This window comes from Pseudomyrmex gracilis, unplaced genomic scaffold (assembly GCF_002006095.1).
Source record: "Pseudomyrmex gracilis isolate BER0280 unplaced genomic scaffold, ASM200609v1 scaffold_26, whole genome shotgun sequence".
Lineage (NCBI taxonomy): Eukaryota > Metazoa > Arthropoda > Insecta > Hymenoptera > Formicidae > Pseudomyrmex > Pseudomyrmex gracilis.
Genome location: NW_018020610.1, coordinates 1,041,497 through 1,064,141, shown reverse-complemented (window position 1 = coordinate 1,064,141; position 22,645 = coordinate 1,041,497). Strand labels below are relative to the sequence as shown.

At 37.7% G+C, this 22,645-nt stretch overlaps 3 protein-coding genes across 10 annotated transcripts in view; 1 reads left to right on the top strand and 2 right to left on the bottom strand.

Moving 5' to 3' along the window:
• Window positions 1-249: 249 nt before the first annotated feature.
• On the bottom strand, window positions 250-7,171 carry LOC109852248 (lipase 3-like). 2 transcript variants are annotated; one of them, XM_020423229.1, is made up of 7 exons: window positions 7,057-7,171; window positions 2,306-2,609; window positions 2,034-2,148; window positions 1,684-1,930; window positions 1,339-1,591; window positions 1,086-1,228; window positions 250-826 (listed from the first exon to the last, which is right to left on the bottom strand). In XM_020423229.1, the coding sequence occupies exons 1-7, from the start codon at window positions 7,090-7,092 to the stop codon at window positions 677-679; spliced, it is 1,248 nt and encodes a 415-aa protein (XP_020278818.1). In that variant the 5' UTR covers window positions 7,093-7,171; the 3' UTR covers window positions 250-676. The 2 variants fall into 2 exon arrangements, with proteins under 2 accessions (XP_020278818.1, XP_020278819.1); XM_020423230.1 differs by lacking the exon at window positions 7,057-7,171 and adding an exon at window positions 4,785-5,252.
• A 99-nt stretch (window positions 7,172-7,270) lies between these two features.
• Window positions 7,271-14,803, top strand: LOC109852244. Of its 4 annotated transcripts, none has more exons than XM_020423220.1 (13): window positions 7,271-7,398; window positions 8,554-8,785; window positions 8,868-9,067; window positions 9,172-9,431; window positions 9,515-9,776; window positions 9,861-10,588; window positions 10,857-11,129; window positions 11,870-12,127; window positions 12,828-13,136; window positions 13,283-13,500; window positions 13,680-13,796; window positions 13,928-14,046; window positions 14,532-14,803. In XM_020423220.1, the coding sequence occupies exons 2-13, from the start codon at window positions 8,580-8,582 to the stop codon at window positions 14,702-14,704; spliced, it is 3,123 nt and encodes a 1,040-aa protein (XP_020278809.1). In that variant the 5' UTR covers window positions 7,271-7,398; window positions 8,554-8,579; the 3' UTR covers window positions 14,705-14,803. The 4 variants fall into 4 exon arrangements, with proteins under 4 accessions (XP_020278809.1, XP_020278807.1, XP_020278805.1 ...); XM_020423218.1 differs by having other exon boundaries at window positions 7,272-7,398; window positions 8,558-8,785; window positions 9,151-9,431; XM_020423216.1 differs by having other exon boundaries at window positions 7,272-7,398; window positions 9,151-9,431.
• A 2,702-nt stretch (window positions 14,804-17,505) lies between these two features.
• LOC109852245 (follistatin-related protein 5-like) overlaps window positions 17,506-22,645 on the bottom strand; it is a 38,963-nt gene continuing 33,823 nt past the window's right edge. For all 4 annotated transcript variants that reach the window (XM_020423222.1, XM_020423221.1, XM_020423224.1 and 1 more), the window contains exons 9-18: window positions 21,948-22,108; window positions 21,632-21,755; window positions 21,195-21,488; window positions 20,731-20,852; window positions 20,486-20,623; window positions 20,176-20,391; window positions 19,847-19,997; window positions 19,417-19,617; window positions 19,079-19,225; window positions 17,506-18,890 (exon numbers count right to left, since the gene is read on the bottom strand). In XM_020423222.1, the coding sequence (XP_020278811.1) occupies window positions 18,661-18,890; window positions 19,079-19,225; window positions 19,417-19,617; window positions 19,847-19,997; window positions 20,176-20,391; window positions 20,486-20,623; window positions 20,731-20,852; window positions 21,195-21,488; window positions 21,632-21,755; window positions 21,948-22,108 (1,784 nt within the window). In that variant the 3' untranslated portion in view covers window positions 17,506-18,660. The remainder of the gene's footprint in view (window positions 18,891-19,078; window positions 19,226-19,416; window positions 19,618-19,846; window positions 19,998-20,175; window positions 20,392-20,485; window positions 20,624-20,730; window positions 20,853-21,194; window positions 21,489-21,631; window positions 21,756-21,947; window positions 22,109-22,645) is intronic.

Below are 22,645 nucleotides of genomic sequence, written 5' to 3'. Positions count from 1 at the left end.
TCAAATCACATTTTATGTTCGATAAGTTTCTTTTGTTTTTATATCAAAGTGTACGTAACAATCGCACACTCATCGCCACGATGTCACAGTGTTACATTCGCTCGTGACTGCTACGAGAGAAGAAAAAGAGAGACAAAACGAGAATATACGCATATGCACGCATATAGATGAAGAATAACATAAATAGACAATCCATAAAGTATAAAAACATTCATCCTTTATTCCTTTTGTAAAAAAGTTAAGTTTTACATAAACTTATAAACTATAATACAATAGAACTTTATACAGAACGCACACGCCTCTCAAAACGTATATTTTCCCTTTCATCGCTTTTCCCACCACATGGTTACAACTGTAAGCTTTGCGCATGCGTGAGTCAAAACTCCTTACTTATATACACATGTAAATATATGTATATACATAAATTATTACATGTATTATTATAAAAATCGTTTTTCTTGTATAATACATTTTTTTTAGAAGTATTTTATTTGTGCTTGGTAAATTCAGTTTGTTTAAATCTAAATTGATACATGTAAATTTGCATGTGAAACCACTTTTTACTGCGTAGACATTCTATTAATCAGTTTACTGATTTGCACGTAGTGATATTTCACGACTTATTAAAAAAACTGGGCAGATCTTTAATCAATAGTCACATATATCAAAATATATGTCAAAAATTTTTTAGCGCAGATAGGATCTTGTCGTATAAGAGTTCCTTCGCATCGCGGCCCCACAGAAAATCGACATGATTAAACATTTTGTACGATATTGCCTCAATTTGTACAACATTCGGTAATTTGCTCACCAATGTCTCAACATCCTGAAACGATCACAAATCATGAAAGTTTTGCAAACAATTTAATTCAATTTTAATCTCAATTATAGACAGACATATTGCATATATGCTTCTATAAATTTTATTTTATATTTGCGCATTAAAGTCAATAGTTTCAAACATGGTCTTTAGAAGAGAAGATACATTTATAAAAATTTTTTTAAATTAAGGATCGATACTCAACGCGAAAACAGATAAGATGCGACGTTAAATATTCGTCAAGTTGTATCATAGTAGAACTTACAGCGTAATCAAGGAAGCGATCATTGTGACTATAAAATATGGCTATGGGTACTGTTAGTCTTTCAAGATTGTACTTGGGTGGTTCGGTGGAGCCATAAAGCGTCAGATTTTTTTTAGCACCATGATCGTACTTTTGAAAAGATTCTGCAAAAAGCAAATCGTACGTAATATATTCCTCCTCATTTTTAAGTTAGAAAATAGAAGAGTCAGTATGTTGTGTTTTACAATACATCACTCGACATTAGTTCACTCACTGGAGTATATCAGTTGATTGTAATGAGTCAATTGCTTGGACGAAGCTCCCGCCGGAAAATGTGCGAATATCAAAGGTGCCATAGTTTTTTCGAATTGATTGCTACCGTATCCAGCAAGAAAATAAAACCATGTACTGTAAATGCTTTTGGTCACCACGTAAGGAGCTTTGTGCAGAAAAGTGCTCAATATATTCGTTTGCCACTTATTGAACCTAGGAAAAACCTGATACATATTGCATGCATCAAATCCCCACTAAAAAAAAACCACATACGCTCGTGATGTATAACGTCTGCATATGTTGTAAGAAAACTATAAGATAAGAATCGAAAAATGCAAAACATTACCTCTAAAATATTGCGCCAATATGAGATATATTTCAACAGCAAACTTTTCTGATTTCCTACGAATGCTGCGGGCGCCAAACTAATCATTCCCTTGATTTTCGCGATATATTCGGGTTTCTCACTGCCCATAATGTAAAATGAAGCTGCGCCTTGACTGTGACCAATAAAGTACAGTTTAGAATGACCAGTTTTCTCGAGAATATAATCTATCGTTGCGGGTAAGTCATAGCATCCGATATCATGGAAACTGTAACAGAAAAATGTATTACATGTACATATCGTTGCTTTTCTATATTTTTTATTTTGTTTGCTTTCTTTTTTTTTTTTATCTACTACACTTGTTTCATTACCTGAAGTTCCAGAATTCTTTGTCTTTGCGTGAATAAAACTTGTGGTGCTTCGAGTACGTGTTGCCACGACAGTTTGTAAGCCAGACGTCGAATCCATTGTCGCAAAGTAAATACGCTGCGTCGTAATAAAAACAAATTCAATATCTTAGTTGTTAAAAGATATTTTACCACCGAGTAATAAGAAATAAAAAAAAAAAAAAAGAAAGAGAAGACGAAATAAAAAATACAATTCAAATTAAGAAGAAATTTATATGACAAAAATATATAATAACCGAGAGCTCTACGAGGTCCTAGCAGCACAAAATCTGCGGAACTGGATAGGAGTCCGTGATTGAGAAGAATTGGTAATTTTAAGCCTGTACAGGATATGCGAACGTCTTGATTGCAGTTGAGAGGAACTGACTGATCATCTGCATTATTATCGGTAGCCGATGTATCGGTGTCTGTGAGAACGTCGTTATTTGATGATACCCGATCGTTGGGCGAAATTACACGATGCACACGCAAACAATAGTCATCTTTGGTCCAAACCTGATGAGTTTCCGCTATATAACCGTGAGCTTCAATCAGTTCGGGCTGGAATTGCATAAGACGATTAGGTGTGTGTAATTCCTTCTCAGTTAATTCTTGTATCGTACTTTTAATCGTACACTTATATGTTTTGTTTAATGTTTTATGCGCGTACACATTTTTTCCACATTGAAAATATTTATCTTGTCTCATTCAATTGCGTAATGTTGCTGTCTTAAAAAAAAAAAAAACACTAAATCAATCAAAAGTTAAAGACAATAAGAAGATAATAAGAATTGAATAGAAGACAAAGTGTGTAAAAAAAAAGTTTAAAATATGACCAAAAAAAGCTAAAGTGCTCTCTCTTGACATTGAAATATGTGATCTTCGCAACAAATTGTTGAATATCTCGAAGCGGAATAATTTAGTTTATTATTGAGCTATTAATAGCTCATGTCTCGGGCTTCCCTTACGAAAAAGAACTACTGGCAGTAATATATTGCGGCAGTGGTACGAAAAAATTACTGGCATTCTGTGTAATTGCCAATAATATTCTCAGTGATTCCTGTAATATCTAATAATATTCTTATGTGATTGTCAGTAATATTTATATTACTGACTTTATTTATATGTAATCGGCAGTAGTTCTTTTTCGTAAGGGTTTGGCTAAAATATTCCGGAATTTTCTTTCATCGCGCGAAACGTAATACGTAATAAATACACAAATAGGTCATAAGTCAAGGTTTGACAGCTATAATATACCGTGTAATAATACCGTACGTGGTTCTACTACAAAAAAGTAAGCAAGAAAAGATATCTAGTACTATGAGAATTGCTAACAAACTGCGAACAGATTGGCTAGAAGTTCGAGTAAAATATCGAACAAAGCCGAGTCTAATCTGTAAATCCGATCTGAGAGATGTTATCAGAGGGAGGATGACAGATCTCTTCTACTATATACGTATTATGTCACCGTCAAAAAATTAGCATCAAATTCCGAGCAGATCTGCTTCGCAAATCTCCATCAAATAGATCTGCTCGAATCTTGCCGGTTTTTTCCAATGTTAAACTTGATGAAAATGTATACTGTATTTAATTTGTGATTATCATACATGAATTGTGCATGAGTGAGACAATTAAAACCAAGGATGTTTATGAAGTTTACAACTAAGCATTAAGGTAGATCGACTCGGATACGTGCAATATATATTTATTGTTACTTTTCTTAAACATTAATACACATAGAAATTCGAATTAAATTTAATTCGAAAATTCACATAAGATGCATCACTTATATGTGAAATACCTAATTTACTTCTTTCTTTCTCCCATAGAAATTAAAAAATTGTGAAAAAGACACACATTGCGAAAAAGACACCTTAACCAGATTCCGAATTTTCCGCACTCCGTGCAAACATTTTCCTAATTCGGCCACCAAAGCCGACTAAATAAATTTCAATGTGTGTGTGTGTACACATAAAAATATTTCATAAATCTAAATCCAAACCAAAATCTATGAAACAGTTGTATTAAAAATCTATCTTATTCGTGTCATTAAAAACCCAATTAGACATGAAAAAAAAAAAAAAAACCCAGTTTCTTTTCGTGTTAAAATCTCAGCTTTCGATTGACACGAATTTAATCAGGTGGCTAAAATTTAATTATTTTAGTTTTGCTGAGATATACAAAGTTTTTGACAGCTCGATTGAACTGTCCGATTACGGTCGGTTACATCGCTGCGCATACACTTCCCTAATAGGCAAATTGTGAAAATATTGTACAAAACTGGCATCATGAATAACGACGATCCTGCAATAATTGCACTAAGATGATTTCGCCATATCGTTATTCTTTTGACGAAATAGTATTTGCAAAGTAAATTTGCAAACAACTACAAATAATTTATAAAAGATCAATGTTTTTACATCTATTTTCTAAAATATATCTGTTTAATTGCAAATTATAATTTTAGTGCAAGATTTTGTCACATAATTTTGTAAATGTTTTCCTATCAGGGTTGATACTGTCCGTATCTCTTGATATGAAATTGGGACAATTTCTCTTTCGCATTGTATGATACAGTATATAATTTATACATAACTAGATGTAGACAGTATATAAATATACATAATCAGATGTGGAAATCGCGTTCGTACGTGAGGGGAATTTTTTTCCGAATAAAGTTATTAAATTTTCTAAAAATTAAACGCGCTCAGTTTTAAAAACAAGAATGAACCTTACGGTAGTCATGTAGACTTCATTCTGTCTCGACATTCTTCTGTTTCTATACTGTCTCGACGTCACAATATTAGCGTAATGAATGTAACGAGGTGAAATTTATATAGGATTGCAAATCTTCGCGTTGCCACTTTAGAGCAATGTGTGTGTGTGTGTGTGGATGTGCGCGTGCGTTCACTCTTTTCACTTCTCCTCTGTTCTCTTTCTAAATTTCTTTTCTTCTCTCTTACTGCGTTGCACACGTGCGAGCAAACGAAACAAAACAAGATGCTCGTTCCAGCAAGGCTTTCTTTGCGATAACGTTAACAACTTGACCGAATCTTTAACACCTTAATCGAGATAAAGAGTTTTGCGAGATAGCGAGTTTGTTACTACCACATTTTGCGTGCGTGCGAATCGCGGAGCCCAACCGACCTAAGTGACGAAAGAATACTGTCGACTAACGGACATCGACGTTTATGTATATCATGTTATTATACATGCGTGCGTAAACACATACAATACTTTTTATGCAGAATCGTGTGTGTCGTAGAAACCAAGATGAAAAAATATGTAAAAACAATTTTTACGATTTACAAAAAAAAAAAAAAATAAATAAATAAATCTTAAATAAGCATAACACAAGAAAAAACAAATAAATCTTAAATAAGCAATCTTAAGTGAAAAAACTTTAGTACATGTTAAGCGCGGACAAATTACCTTATGCTTAGGATCATGCAAGAAAAAAAAAATGGATCACATGGAACGAAGCAAAAAACGAGCGATAAAAGTTCTGACACAAAAATTCATAGTCGCAATCTATTAAAATGAAAAAGAGGATTGTCAAGATATATTTCATATACTGTTAGGTTAAGTTAAATACAGGTAGTTGAAATAAAGCTCAATAACGAGCGATGAAGGTGTTGGTGCAATATATATTTCTTGAAATTTCACAGAGTTCACGAAACGTTTCGGCATCTAACTAGAATCTTCTTTAGTCGCGAAAATTAATGAACTATAAAAAGCTTCACATACTGTTGTCTTGTTTGGTCATGGAGTTGTGTGACCGCATTTTTGAAATTCAGAATCGAAAACGTATAATTATATACGTATATATACAGGGTGTCCCAGAATTGCCGTACAATCTCTCGTAGGCAGNTAGAAGGAGTAAAACTGAGTCGAAAAGTCCTGAACCATTTTTTTNTATTATTTATAATAAAGGAGTAATTATTGAGTAAATCAGGCCAATCAGCGCATCCCACACACCAGGCGCGCGGCTCACTGACGCGCGTCTGGCTAAAGGTCTGCTCTGATTGGCCTGATTTACTCAATAATTACTCCTTTATTATAAATAATAGAGAAAAATGGTTCAGGACTTTTCGACTCAATTTTACTCCTTCTACCTGCCTACGACAGATTGTACGGCAATTCTGGGACACCCTGTATATATATACTTTTTTTTTATATCAAATGGAAAACTAAAAATAACACAAAGGTTGTTTAAACGAGATTTGCTATAATTATTTAATGTAACATTTTGGTCGAATAAACGAGTACTTAGTAATAAAAAAACAAAGTTATATTATCGGTGAATATATCGATTAAGTTACTTAATCATTTCTAATCAATGTTTTCGAGTTTATACTTTATGCTAAATAAGTTTCGAGACAAAATTTAATTTACAAATTATTCATATCTACAGTTCGAATATAAAACAGCAAATGTTTGTTAAATGTTAAATATTTTTATTGAATATTTTTACTAGCTTACTTAGTAATGATCTGTAAAGATGTAGCTGCACGCACATGCGGCGTTTACACTTGTCAACGAAATTACATGTAATTCAATGTATATTACCATACGATCAGAAATTATTACACGCAAATGTAAATTACGCGTTCCACTAGCACATTAAATCATCATAACAATTTATACGAACTGTTAACATACATATTAACTATATAGTGTCTGACAAATTTCGAAGCTGAAGTATGAAAGTAAGTAGATCGGATTAATCTGAACCGGAAAAGTCACGTATTTGCAAAATTGATTGCAATAGTGATTGGATTAATTAATTAACACATGTGAGCGCGCGAGAAGAGCACGTGGGATGCGATGATCCGGATTCCGCAGACGTGTATGTATGATTTTCAATTTAAGAAAAAATTCAGGTTCACATTATTCTAATCTACCCCCCCCCTCCTTCGTCTTGATTAAAATTTGTCAGACACTCTGTATATTAACTATATTAAATATTAAATAAAAATTGATAATTTTTCATCTCACGTAAAATTACTGTTGGGAAACTTGAAAAAGTCGTTTTTTTTTGCATCGGAAACGTAAGATGGCGCTACACTCCACGAGAACTGCACGTGCGCACGCGCGACTGTTGGAGAAAACCGGAATCTCGTGCCGCGCCATCTCTCTCCTTCTCGACGATCATTTGTCGTCAAGCGGCGACCGCCATGATCGTTGCAACATCCCGTGGTAATGGTTAGAGCGCAGTGTTAGATTCAAAAACACGTTCATTTCCTGAGGCGCCGTAGACGAATCTTCATCCCGCGCGCATCTTACGGCCATGCCGTGCGCTACAATGGCGGTGTAGACATCTCGGCGCGAGGCTCGGCTTTCTCACGGTGTAAGTAATCGAAATTCTCTTTGGATTTTGTGTGCATCGGTTTTTTTTTTCTCGCGCGATGCCCAGCCACGGTCTCTCAACCGAAGTGGCCGATCGACGACGGCGTTCGCCGACGCGGCAAATGCGGCGTCACGACGCGCCCGCGACAAACTTCAATCCGTTCCGCTGCCCGCCCGTACTTTCGAGAAATCGCGTTCGCTCGCTCTCTCTTCCATATTGAACTGGATTCGTCAGATTTCGCACGCCCAATATCTCCGTTACCTCGGAAGAAATCTCGGACCTGTGTCGATAATAAACGGCTCGTCGTCTTTCGCACGCGCGATACGAGATGCGTATTGCGTGTTTGCGCGGAATCGCGAGGTGTGTATCAGGTTAGGATGACACGGCGGGTATCGTGCAACATCGACGAGCGTGCTGTTTGTGAAAATTCGTGATCTCTCTCTCTCTTTCTCTTTTCGCTCAAGGACGTGACGAGTACAAACGGCCGAGTCGCTCCCCATTTGTTTATCGCGAGCCACGCCGAAATAATGCGACTCGAGTGAAAAAAACTGCGGTATCGCCGCTCAAATAACGAACTTCCGTTAGACCACCTAACAGTTTCCCGCTCTTCGCGGGAAACGATACGTTTCTTCTATCTCTCGCAATCTCTCCGCATCACGTATTGTATATATATATATCCGTGTTCGTTTCCCGTCTCTTCCAAATTTGTTTTCTTTCTCAGTGCTTTGGTAATATATTTATTTCAATTTCAAACGAAAACTTCACAACAGTTGTGAAACAACAGAGTTTGCAGTTTTCTTTGTGTGTGTTATATCATTAGACTTGGATTTACACAGCAGATATTAGTCATCGAAATTAATTAGCACAAAGAAACATGTAAAAATAGAAACCACACAGTCTTCTATTTGATTTTTAATTTTGTATACTTTATATACATGAAATATATATAGTAATATATATAGTAAAACTAATGTGTTTGTAATAATACATGTTCTCTTATATTGTTAAAAGTCGATCAAACATGCGTACACACACACACACATAGTTTTTTTTTTACTTCTATTGATTTATAGCTACTTGCATATATATAAAACATGGATTAAGATTTGGAAAATCAATAATACATGTGCAAGAGAAACCTTTGTCTTGTTTTAGACAGTGTCCAGTATCTTACTATCTGAATGGACAATAAGGTAGATGTTTCCGAGGTTGAAAATATTTCAATGATTGGAACATCTGGAATTTTTCACCTACCTGACGTCCCAGAAATATCGGATGTATTAGAATCCACTGGTCTTAGTCCCTTAACCTCTTCTCTGGATCAAGCTCTCACGCTGCAAGAGGAAAAAACTCTTTCCGAAGTTAACATGGGCATTGAGGATACATGGTACAATTTATTTGTTCTATGTGTAATTTTGTGACAGAGTCTATGAGATTGTTAGAGTCTATTTATTATCGTATTGTATTAGGACCGAAGCGAATAGTTCAACGTCAGATTATGCAATTCCCCTTCCACCGCCATCGGGATTAAGTGATTTCTCGGATGTTGGGGCCGATCCTATCGATTCCGGAACGGGCATAGAGCATGGTCCTTTCCTGCCACCTGGCACACCAGCACTTAACAATCTTTTTGCGGAAGCTGGAGATTCTCACGATGACTCGCCCATGGGTAAGTTTATTACGTGATAAACCCATACTGTGCAAAACACATAACAGCGTGTGTGTAACATCTTTGTTCACGAAAAATTTTAGAGGTAGTTATCCTGCCTGCAGGCGTGTGCGGTCTTCGTAATTTGGGTAATACCTGTTTTATGGCAGCTGGGTTGCAATGTTTGACCGCGACTCCTCCTGTTCTACGACATTTCTTGGATTTACAGCAGAAAGGAGAAAAAGTGCCGCCACCTGGATCACTAATGGCGCACTTTAGTGTACTTCTCGGGAAAATGTGGTCTGGAAGATACAGCGTGCTCAGACCGACAGAATTTAAGCAAACTTTAGGCGCCTACCATTCGCAATTTAAGGATTATAGACAGGTAAGTTTGTGCAATTCGCGACACATGTGATCGATAATAATTCATTATTTGGTATCTGGTACTGAAAGATTCGTGTATTGCAGCACGACTGTCAAGAGTTTCTGGCGCTTTTGCTGGATTCCCTCCACGAACAAATGAACACGGCAAAGTGTGCCAAGAATTGTCAAGTTCCGCTCTCGACCACTGCCAATTTTAATTCAATTGAAAATTCAAGCGGAAAGACCCTTTCTCCCGTCACTGCCACGGCCAACTCAAATTGTAATTCCGATCTCTTGGACATGTACGAATGCTTGTCGCCAGAATGCCCGAATAGTCCGAACGTAACTATGGCCGGCTCGCCGAGAGGTACGGGAATTCTTCATATTACGTGCGCGCGCAGTTGTATCTTAAATGTTTTTATTTTCAATCTCGCTTTTCAATGTTATCTAGATTTCGATTCGTCGATCGGCGAGCTTGACAGTATCACGAATTCGCCGAGAGATTCGCCGTTGAATGGCGAAGACGACGAGGAGACGCTCGATTCAGACGAGACCGTCGAAGCGAAATCGAGCACTTTTATTCACAACAAAGTGAACGAGGAGGGCACAAGCGACGTCACCTCGTCGCGATCGTTGAGACTGGACACGTTGATAGAATTGTCGAAAAACGTGCCGCAGTACAACGGCTTGTATGACATTCACAAAGAAGCCAAGACCAGTAATGCCAATTTCCTAGTAACACAACAAGAGTGTAATAACGAGATCCATTACGACTCGCAGAAATTTCCCAAGGAAAATGTTCGCAGGATGCCGTTAGACAATTCGAATCTAATGGAGAATCACGATTTTGACAATAAGAGCGTCAGCATCAAGCGCATAAAGGAGGTGAACGTTCAGAAGGTAAACGGCAGTCTCGATCACGCGTCGAGCGACATCGAGTACGATAGCGGTTTGGAAAAGTGTAACGTGAAACGAATGAGACTGGACGATCAAGAGAAGAATCACAAGCACGACGGTCTTGGTAGCGAGAGCACTCAGTGCGCGCGAATCCCGCAGAATTACGGAAACGGCGCTATAGCCGCGCAAGAGGAGATCGAGGCGGACAAACATTGGGTGAAGCATCTGCGATCCAACAGGAGTATCATTGTTGACACCTTTCAAGGCCAGTTTAAGAGCACGGTAAGATACACAACGGATGTAGTACATCTGTATTGGGGGAGATTAAAACGTTGGGGCGATACCGTCAATCGTCGGTACTTGCTGTATAAAATCTCCCAGATTAAATCATAGTGGATTTCCACCGTGCCTCGTGAATGAGATCACAGGCATGACTCATTCTACTATTACAATTCATTATTTATAGTTTTTTTTCCAAATATTATGTGTATCTACAGCACTCTCGTCTTATCTTCTCTGTTAATCAAATTTTGATTCGAACGTGTTACAGGTCGTTTGCTCGGTCTGTAATCACATTTCCGTTACGTACGAACCTTTTATGTATTTGTCGGTACCGCTGCCTCACGCTATGGAGAGGCAGTTAAACGTCACGTATATTCCCGCGAACGGAGAACAGCCCATAAGATGCGTCGTTTCCTTAAACAAGCAGTCTCGTGTCGGGAAGTTGAAGGAAGAGTTATTAAAGACACTAGGCAAGGAGAATATTTCGGTGACGAATATCGCACTCGCGGAGGTTCTGGAGAATCACATAGCGAAGATTCTGGTAGGTACGCCGAAAAGAAATATTTGTTTAATATAATTTTTAATTCTAAACCTAAGGTTTAACAGTTTGTTTTTGGTTTTGTATTAGTGATAATATTTTGCAGTGTGTGGATTGTTTGAGAAAGTATGATCTGACGAACATATATATATATATATTGTGCCGTATGTGTTAACAATAATTGCGATGGATTTATTTATGTCGTTGTAGATTGAATTAGAAATATACTGTTATCGTTTGATAGAAAAAGAACGCAAGAATGCGTTCTTTCGATTGTCGTGTCGCAATTAAGTCTCATGCGTGTTTTAACCATACCGTTAAGAAATAATACCTAACCTGGAAAGTTAAGAAGGTGGTATATCGATTAGGCTCGATTATCGCCGATACTGCTTTCCTAAAGAACATTTTATGAAAGAACATTCTCGTAGCGTGAAGTATAGTTACGGGGCTACATTTCATCTTACACAGATTCACTGAACTGATTCTTCTACTTGTTCGGTTTTCCTGTTATTTTTTTTTTTTTTTTCCTTTATCTCGGGTGTCTCCTTTTGTTCTCACTCCCTTCGTTATGATTTTTGCGCCAAAAAAACACGCCGCCAGTCTTTTCACGGCTGTTGCTTTTTGACTATATTATTTTCCCCTTGCACCGTAGGTATCGGGAATTACTTGCTTGCTGTAGCTTATCGTACTTAGGCGGAGACATCACTCTCTGTTGGATTCTACATCAAGGTTTTAAATTTAAGGACGACAATACACTCTTGAGACACGTCAATGATACGAATCGATCGATATACGCCTTTGAACTCACGGAACCTCCCGACGCGTACACTTCAGTACCTGATGGCGGTGGGGATCGTCCAGCGGAGACGGACTCTTGCCAGAAATGCACCGTCACGGGCGAGGAGGTGCCGTGCATGATCTGTCTCGAGGAGTTGGACGGCGACTTGAAGAAGCACAGCGGAAATAACTGTAACATCATCATGTGCGATATGTGCATCGAGGTGAGTCCGGTCGTTTTAAATGCAGTTGCAAATTGCGAAATTTCTCTCTCGCTGTGTTTCCAATTATATAATTTGTGCGATTTTGAGAGAAAGTACACACGTGTTATATAAAATTTCTGTATTTTTAATAAGAAGTTTTTAAAATATATTTAAAGTTACCTCCGCGATTTTCTCTTGAAGCTGAGTAAAATATGACAATCGTATAAATTTAGAAATCACGTTTTTTATAGTCAGAGATTAAAGTCGTTGGTTTCTTTTTTTAAATCGTATTCGATCTCTACCCAATGATGAAAGTGGCAGTGTCAATCTTGTGGAAGGGGTGTACAAGCGAGGCACACGTTGTCATTATTTTCACCCCGGGAAGGTCTGAGAAAAGGTCGTCAACGTTCTAGACGGACGGTATCACAACGATACGTACAGGAACCAGAAATGAGTTTCCTGTTCTCTGAATGTCAGGGACGCTTTTATCAAAGCAGAGATGATCGGAAAACAGGAAAGTGGAAGCTTGTATGACCCGCTTTTTTAGTCCAATCTACAAGCCAGGTATTATTTTCATACCTGGAACTCAATTCAGACTAATCTGACACTGCCGCTGTACACTGAGGGTTTTTGTGATTTTCACATTTTATTTTTTTTCAATAAAACAGTAATCACACTGCGTAAACTCAAATCAAAGCCCAAAGCTCTTTGTGTTTGATAGAATTACTTCAAGAATCAAACGGAACCTCAACCGTGTCCGATGTGTTCCACGTATATGACAGCATCGTCGTTTACGAAGATAGACCAGACGGGTCGGCCGAGACCTACAGTACGTATTCTGAACGTACCTTTGGTGTTGAGGCACGACACAACGAATGAAACGACGAACAACCGCAAGAGCACGAAGCTGTTCGATTATCCGCATCTGATACGGCTTCCGTCGAGAGTGAACGCACGTGATTTATATGAAGTCGTTAAGAAAAACGTGCCTCACGAAGGTCACTATACAATCCATTTTGTTGACGGACAGGTGAGATATTTTTACTATACTATTAAGTATTTAAATATTTTATAGCAAGGAAGTTACAAATTTTTTGAAAAAAATATTAAAACAATTTATTAAGTTATACATAATTTTAAAATCGAGACAAAAAGAAACAAAAAACATGTTTGCAGGGTCATCATTGTTCGCGATGCATGTACACCGCGCATTGTACAGGATGTAGCGTGCCTGAAACGGGAATGGTCGCGCTACAGAACGGTGATACGCTTGCAGTTCGTTATACCGAATATGTTCCTAAGATTCAACATCCTATCGATCACGTTAGTGTCAGTAAGCAACGTCCACATCATCCACTATCTCTTTACGATTGCCTTCAAGCGTTTAGTCAAAGGTAATTGATTAATGTTAACTTTTAAGTGAATTTAACAGATGTTACAAAACACGCAAAATATATTGAGAATATAATTTTAAAATGTGCATACTAAAATACACACATATATTTATAGTTTTGTTTTTATTAATATTTGCCATGTATTTAATATACGAATCTTTTCTGTGTGATACTTATAGCGAAACTCTAGACGAACATAATCCTTGGTTTTGTCCGAAATGTGGGCGTAACCAATGTGCCACGAAAACACTCACGGTACATCGATATCCCAAGTTCCTTATTGTATATCTAAAACGGTAGGTATAAAAAAAAAAAACAGAAATCAATTACGAAAAATGCTCTACAGACTCTCGCGATCGCGACAAAGTATCTTGTAATGGATGATTTATATTGTCATGGATAGATTCAAGCATCTTCTTGGTTGTAGATTTGTGTTTTATGAATGCGCGAGCATGAAGCTAGACGACAAGGTCACATTCCCTCTGGTGGGTCTGAGTGTGGGACGCCACCTTTATGATCTCTATGCCTGCGTTTGTCATTTTGGAGGTGCGTAAAAGCTTGTGTTGCATCCAAACACAATATATGTCATTTACGTAATTAATTTTGATTTTTATAAATTTATGTTGAAAATTCTCGTAACCACATACGTCTTATTGTTTTACATTATTTTAATTTCTATAAAGTGTTTTTTTTGCATAAATTTATATATGAGTGAAAACACATTGTAATTATGTATATGGAAAACGCATTTTATTTGTGTACAATAAGCGACATATATATATAGAACGATAATGGAATGCTTCGTACATGTATTTACATTTCATATGGCATGTTTTATTTATGTTTTTTCAGAGCAGTATTTTTTTCTTCGAAGTAACATTTTATTTTGTCAAGTAATGTAACGACTGATAAACAAATTATAAAGTATCAACGTTTAGAAAATTCATGAAATAATTCATTTCAATTTACTTATTTGAATGTAGGTACAGAGACTGTGAACATATGTTTCGTAAAAACGAATGAAATTTCAGGTGTGTCGGCGGGTCATTACACGGCTTACGCGAAAAATCCTCGCACGGACGTGTGGTATTATTATAATGACGAGATCACGAGCAGGCAGAAACCGCAAGAAGAGGACTTCAGCAATGCGTATATATTGTTTTATAGTCGACAAGGGACCAACTTAAAACCGTGCAATATATAACAAGTGGTGTGTCGAACTTGTTAGCCGATAGAACACGTCGATCGGAGAGAAAAAGGACAGTTGTGGTAGGATAAAAAAAAAACATAATAAAAAAAAAAATAACAAGGGGAGGGGTTGACATTTGCGTTCTTCCACGCGCGTTTTCCTTTACGGATCGTTCGCATATCTTATAAGTTTCACAGGTTTTATTCCTTTTGGTTGCGCCCTCCCCTCTCCCTGCGTCTCCCTGAGAGCATACAACTCCTACCTTCTTCTCTAGAAACGAGTTTATCTTTATAGTATAAATACTCAGTTACGTGGACGTTTATTCGCGTACAATTCCAGTTGATCTATTCTGTAACTTCGTAACGCATTTGTAAACAAAATGCGTGCGCGTTGTGTGTCTTTTTGCGCGGATACTAAAAACACATCGCACAATAGCTGCGCAACGATAACGAAATTTGTTTTCTCGTTAACGGTTACAGAATAAGGGGGACCGAAATGTTCGTTAACGCGAGTTCCCTTAGTTTCCGGATGTTCGCTGATGTACATTTGTTGGAACGCGCGTTGCGTACTATCGATACACGAGACGCATCGTGTATCGATTTGCGCGCGAATGATTATTGCGAAATATTGATAGGTATTGTCTTGTGCGTTGAGGTCGGCACACGGTTTTTTTTCGACAACAAGTAGGAAACAAACTTTGTTCTTCGCGCGGAGCGACATTTCGTTGGATGGCGTTCCGCGTCGACGTGCAGCTTAGGCCTGATTCATTTCGCGGATTCCGAGAGAACTGAACGTATTTGTACTGCATATATTGTAAACGTACGTCGAATTTGTACAGTAGATGGTTAAAAAAAAAAAAAACTCTGTAGAACTCAAGAATTCTCTATAAGACACGTAATTTATTAGTGAATAAAGACAAACGTCATACTTCAAATCGAACTTGGACTAAAAAAAAAAAAAAAACTACCCATGTCAACGACAAAAGATATACTTGCGCCACGTCATATTGTCTTTCTCGGAAAAGCGAGAGCAAATTTTTTGCTTAGCAGCGAAAAACAAAATTTCGTTTTTTTTTTTTTAATCTGATTTCTCTTTCGCACGCAATACCTTGTTATACGCGCGAGAAAAAGATTGTAAAAAAAAAGAGAGAGAAAGGCGGAATATACATGGTAAAGTGCAATTACGTTTACGGATTATTTATTAAATTAGTTCATATTGCAATTTTATTACAAGATACTAGTCGCAGAGTAATCTCAACATGTATAATCGGTGTAACACTGATGTTTCATACACGCGCGTTTCGGATTATGCTATATAAATTTTTTTTTGTGTATAACATGCATCGCGTTAACTCTTGGATTGCAATCCGAATCGGCTTTCAAACACTTCTTATGCGATAATTTATTGTGAAAATCGATTCGGTTTCCAACATCTCTGGTACAAAACAACGGCTACTGTCTCCACATTTAAATAGCGGTTTTCTCGGATTACGAAAGAATCTAACACATTTGCCCACTTCTCGTAATTATTATTAATGTAGCGAACTCGCGCGAATGTCACTGGAGCGTACGCACTCACATATCGAATAGCACATTTATGAAAATGATTTTTTTCTTGCAGGAAAACAATTTTTAGAAACGAGAGATTTTATTGTTGTTGTCTTTTTTTATATTTTACATTTATGCGCAATATATTTTTTTCTAATGTCTTCAGCTTCTTGTCTTTGTTGAAAAACGCGATACTTACGTTCTTTTATGTTTGTTAAACTGAATTTGAAAAATGGTTGAAACTCTATTTTACCAATAAAAAATTTGCGTAGTGCGATATACGTATATTCGTTGTATAATTGCTTGTTTGTGGTTATTTTGTATTGTCGCCATTCAACCAATCACAGGCCGACATTCTTTTGAACGTGGGTTGGGTCATTGGAGAGAATTACGCCGACCTGCGATTGGTTGATTTGCTCAATTTTTTTTCGTGTGTTCGTGGCTTAAGAGTACTGAGGACATTTTCCAAAGTTGTAAAAAGATGTCGCCACTATGTTATCCGTCACAGTGGCGGTTTCTCTTCTAAATTTGTATATTTGTATAAAAGACGCCAATGTAATTTTTAACACGGTAAGTATAAATTTTGTCTATCAAGTGTGTGTATATAATTGTTTACACAATTTTTTTGCCGAATTTATACTTATTTTTGTAATATTTGTACTCGTACCTCCCAGTGCACACAATGCATTGTACATTCACACGAGTTCTTTATCGTAGGGTAGGTGTATCAGCGAATATAATTTTTTGTGTGTTAAATAAACACATCGTGATTTTTCGTTACTCTTTTCTATACCTACACGTATATAAAGTTATATAATTCAAATATTATCATTATTATTATTATTTTTTTATCTAAAACAGAAACTACGGTAATATATTATTATTATACAGTTATATAATAAAAATATCATACACTTATTACTTAAAGTACAGAGAGTTGTAATATATGTAATAATAGCAGTTTCACAAACTTCTACTCTCTCTTTTATTACTTCTAACGTGTTAAATAGTCATCTTCGATGCAAAATAGACAACATTTAAAATTTCAACTCTTATACGCTATCGCTAAACGATATAATCAACACAACGAAATTGCATATAGTTTTCGTATATATAGTTTACGAAAAAGGAATTACCGAAAAATTATTTAATTAACATCCCTCTCTTTCTTCTCCAATCTTGCAATTTCTCTCACTGGTGCATCTGCCCTACATGCACATTATTTCGTCATTTATAATTTAATAATAGCTTGTTTACACAATGTTTATGTTATATTTAAATTACGTATTAGCTTATCGTTAAACTCTTCCCTGGCTTCATTATTACGGCCATCTTTTTGTCGTTTATTTATTTATTTTTTTTTTATTTTTTTATCGTTTTTTATCGCTCTTGAGACGCGCGCTCAATGATATATGTATATATAATGCAAAGCCTTTGTCTTAAGTTAGATATTTTCAGAACTGTGTGTTTTTATTATATTCTTTAAATTTTTTGTAGTAATTTTGCGAAAGAAGAAAGCTGAGATTGAATTTCCGATCGTGTGCAGACACAACACAGAAAAAAATAGTTTATATCAATTATTAATGGTTTCTGTTTTTATATCGCATGCGCGCGTCTGAATAAACACGGAGGAAATAATCGTCAAGCGTTTGCTTATTCAATTGAAATTCGATTTCAGTGTAAATATCACAACTTGTTTCAACTCATATTCGTGGATAATTTTTGTACAACTGCTCGCGTAAACAAGAAAACAACGTTAGTAGTGATATTCAACAAGTTGGCAGTTAACGAGTGATATGTACTGGTAACAATTTATATGGCATATATTTTACATTCGGAACAATTTGTTATAATTTACACCAAAAAATTGATCGTCTTTCGAAAAGTTGGGACAATTGTAAGAAATTACGGCAATTTTAATTAATTAAACTTACTAATACGTCCGTATTTAGAAAAAATGTTCCGATATAAAAGAGACGTTTTGAAGCGCGATGTAACAACTGTCTTCGTAAAATCTCACAAATCGTTGGTCTTCGAAATCGAGAATTGAAAAATATTATTATTTCTCACTTCTTGTGCAAATAATTTCTATCTCCTTTTCTATTTGCGCTTCGATGTTTCGATTAATCTCGTCGCTGTTTTCCTTCACAGCGAGCAGTTGCGCGCAAACGTCCGGTATCAATTCTGAAAATAACTACTCGCAAAGACGAGAGAGCTTCCTCCGAAGTAGCGCCGTGCTTTATCTCTAACGTGTGTCTTTTTAAATTTTCGTCTGAAGTTGCTCGACACTCCGATATATTGTATACATCCGCATCCTCGGACCCTTCTGTATGTTCACAATTTATATACGTACGTCATTCCTCTCTCTCTCTCTCTCTCTCTCTCTCTCTCTCTCATATTGTCGTCGTTGCAAAGCTACATTCGTTAACGCAGCGAAACAGTGAACCAGACAATCGCGCCGGGATGTATAAGGCCACCAATCTCGCAATTCACCGTGCGGGTTTCCCCGTTGAGAACAAAGAGCGCCTGGTTGGAAGGGCTTACCATGTATCGACCAAATATACCGCTTTGTATTATCGGTCTATTCGGGTTACCCCACTTGGTTAGATGCGGCGGTGTAGCCTTTCCCACGCCTGTTATCATTTCCACTTTACCTGTGAACGCATTGAGACACACAAAGACACTGTATAGTTTCGCGTCTCTCGTAACTTTATACGTAGATAATTTGTACTCTCGTGTATCTCTCCTCCTCTGAGAGAGGAGTGATGCAATTTATCCGGTAAACAATACGAGAGTTTTGGAAATCGAACACGAACGACGGGCAATGTCAAGAAACTCTTACCGGTGGTTAAGTCCAGAAATAGAATGTCCTCTTTGTCCGTCGACGAAGCGTATATGTCGTAGCTGTGCGTCGTTTGCGACGGATAGAAGGCGATGTCGCTGATGTTTAAGGTCGTTTTCACGTCAAATGCGAATTTCAATCCGTTCGCTGAAAAACAAAAAATACAACACGAAATGTATATCTCATTGCGTGAACACGTCTCAAACTTTGTGTATACGAGATTCTTCTCGCGTTTCATTGTTCGATCCGATGTAAGTTCGAGACTCGAATATCGTATTTCCATCAAAAATTTCTCGGATCTCGCTAAAAACAAATGAAATGGGAAAATTATTAATTACGCAGTATCTCCTGCACCACGAGAGTGACGCCGGTGTCCTGTTTGTCGAGGGTAACCAGATATCTGGAATCGGGGGAAATTGCCGGTTTTCCCAGGATGTTCGCTTTATGGGCGAGAACGCTGTCAGTGAGATAATCCAACAGCACTTGGCCGGTCGGACGTCCGGTGATCGGTTCCTCGCATTCCAGTATCACAAAACCGTCTGGAAAAAAAAAAAAAACAAAAAAAAAACAGATAAAGGTCTCGTTGAGTGATAATAAACGCGAGCTGAAGATATAAAAAAACCAAAAAAAAAAAAAAAACAAAAAAAAAACAGATAAAGGTCTCGTTGAGTGATAATAAACGCGAGCTGAAGATATAAAAAAACCAAAAAAAAAAAAAAGATGTGAGGGATAAAAATGAGAAGTATGCGATATATATATATTACGCACAAAGATCGGAAAATTCCACGCTTGCCGGTACGCAGTTGTAGCTGGCCAGATTCACGGTCCGGGTGTATCTCATATTGGTCAGATCGAGCTTGTACATTCCGTGCTGATTCGTGTGCGTCACGTAACCATATTTGAACGTGTGCTTCGTGTCCTGTAAAGAGAAAACAAATTTCGTGAGCACACGTGGGGGAGGTTCTCTCTCAAAACATAGCGCAAACTCAAATTGATCTTTGTGAATAAATTTTTATTAACAAATTTATTTTATAACATTTGAGATATATTTGTTAGTTTGTTGTGTGGTGTTCAACACGTGTTGAAGAAACGCTTACTCGCTGCTGGGGGATGAACAAGCCCTTAACGAGATCGAATTGCGCGTCGATGGGCTCGGGTCGCATGGTGTGGTGCTTCTTTCGTTGGGCAGCTTCCTTGATGATTTGCACGGTCTTGATACCGACGTCCATCTCGCTTCTCCAGTTCAACACCCAGACGTAGTCGAGGCTCGGCAAGTACCACAAATCCACGGGATTTTTGTCCGTGGCCACCACCTGATGCAAAAATCACTCGCTTACATTCCCCCGTGCACGACCTTACGATGGAAATTAAAAAAAAAAAAAAAAAGAAAGAAAAAATAATACGCACGTCGATAATCATCATCTGCGCCTCGCTGATTACCAGCACCCGATCCTTGTCCGGTTGACTGACGTACACGTACGTGTTGGCAACGTTTATGGCTCGTCCCCAGGAGCACGGAACGTTTTTCGGCCCGCAGACATATTCCTAAAAACGTACGAGAAAAAAAAAAAAAAACGAAAACGGATACAATAAAGTGACAGCGTCAAATAAAGAGCTTCGTAGAAAAGACAAGATACTGGATTCTCGCATACCTGGGTGCCGGGTATTATGTCCGTGGATTGAATTTCGTGTAACGCGTGACACGTGGAGGGTTCGTACACCAAAATACCCCATTCGTGAAAGGAAAAGAATCTGCGCTCTTCGTCCGTTGCGACTGTGTGTGTGTGTGCGCGCGCGAATATCACATTGATAACGGAATAATAATAGGTACAGATATATTATAAATGTTTTTACAACTTTCTAATTATATCGATTAAATTCAAATGGCCAATTTATTGTTAATTTAAATTCTAATGAATAATTCATACAACGTGAAAGCAGAATTATTGACAAATATTATTTTTATTAGATATTGCGTTTTTAAAAGTTAATAAAAAAGTTTTTAAAAAGAGTTTTTTCTTTAAATACAGAAATTAACAGAAATATAATTTTTAGATTCGATATTTTTTTTTAAATATAGATTTTGTTCGTATATACACATATGTATTATACTCACTCGGTGTAGGTTCTTCTTGGATCACAAGACTGCTGATGTCTCTTGTAAGGCCTCCGATGCTGGTCGCTTCGCACATGTACGCCCCGGTATCGGCATAATCGACTTTCCTGATTAGCAGTTTGGTACCGTTCCCGATCACCTCGTACTTATCCGGTTGATCCTCGCTCAGGGGCTTATCATTCTTTAGCCATCGAACCCGAGGGAGAGGTTCGCCCACCACGTGGCACCTCATTCTCGCGATCCCCTTCGGCCGTTTGGATTGAAATTGCGGTGTTACCCTGACCTCGGGCACGGCTGAACGGTTTAAGGACAGTTTTTTATCATTCTCAATAGAATACGAATTATATTTTAACACATGTATAAGATAGCATTTTTCTTTCAATTTTCAAATTTCTATACATTTCCGTATTTCTGTCTTCGTCCGCGCAAAAACTTACTGTATATAGTGAGCATGTGAGTCTGCACCACATCTTGATTTCTGAGAGCGTGGCACGTGTAATTGCCGGCGTGTTCGAGCTGCAAGTTCGACAGGTAGAGACTGCCGTCGTTGAAAACGCGAATCTGCAAAAAAAAAATCATTCGCGCTCATCGTTTTTGTTTTTAAAATCGATTTAAAAAAATAGTATAAAAGTTTCTTTTTGTCTAAGATATTGTAATATCTCGTTCGTGTGTGTTGAACAAAAATTTTATCGATATTACCGAGGGTTAACAGTAAATGAGGGAAAGATCGAGTTATCGCATGATCAGGAATACCTCCGGCTCGCTCAGGGTTTCCACGTCGATGCCGTAACGTCGCCAGATCAAGGGTGGGGGTGGCGTTCCGGTGACGTCGCACTTAATCTCCACGTTGTCCCCGACTCGCGCGGATATGTGATTCACTTCGAGGGATTTGTCCAACGACACCACCGATACACCTGCGCAGATCAGATAGATAGACAGAGAAAGAGAGAGAGAGAGAGAGAGAGAGAGAGAGAGAGAGAGAGAGAGAGAGAGAGAGAGAGAGAAAGAGAGAAAGGAAAGTCCGCCTCTTTGTGTATTACCGCGTTACGTATAGCCCGGACTAAATTGAATGGCCGATCGTTTCGCGAAGCATCGTGCAAACTTTGCATAATAATTCCTCGCGGCCTCGTTTATATATGCACGCGCGCGCGCGACGGCAACGACGGTGCTGGTCACGTGTGCAGAGTCTGACAATTTACGGTGACGCTATTGTCCGCGGACAATGCGTTCTGGGAGACCGGTTATAACACGGATTACCATAAGAAAATTATCGCGAACGATTAATCGTTATACGAAATCGCCGCGATAAAAGATCAAGCCCGTTAACGCCGAGCGCAATATAGTAATTTATCTTGGCCGACAAATATGGCGGCGTGATGCGGTGATGCGGGAAGACTATGTTTATAAGAAAGGGTTGCGCGATCCGTGCTTTTTTTTTTCTTTGCGCAAAA

Bases quoted from the DNA above. Each gene is read 5' to 3' on its own strand.
- LOC109852248 (XM_020423229.1), bottom strand. From the start codon at position 7,092: ATGCAAAAAAAAACGACTTTTTCAAGTTTCCCAACA. The intron at 1,592-1,683 runs GTAATGTTTTGC...GTTTTTTTTTAG, and splicing joins ATTGGCGCAATATTTTAGAG to TGGGGATTTGATGCATGCAA. The intron at 827-1,085 runs GTAAGTTCTACT...TGATCGTTTCAG, and splicing joins ATCGCTTCCTTGATTACGCT to GATGTTGAGACATTGGTGAG.
- LOC109852244 (XM_020423218.1), top strand. From the start codon at position 8,580: ATGGACAATAAGGTAGATGTTTCCGAGGTTGAAAATATTTCAATGATT. The intron at 9,432-9,514 runs GTAAGTTTGTGC...CGTGTATTGCAG, and splicing joins AATTTAAGGATTATAGACAG to CACGACTGTCAAGAGTTTCT. The intron at 13,501-13,679 runs GTAATTGATTAA...TGATACTTATAG, and splicing joins CTTCAAGCGTTTAGTCAAAG to CGAAACTCTAGACGAACATA.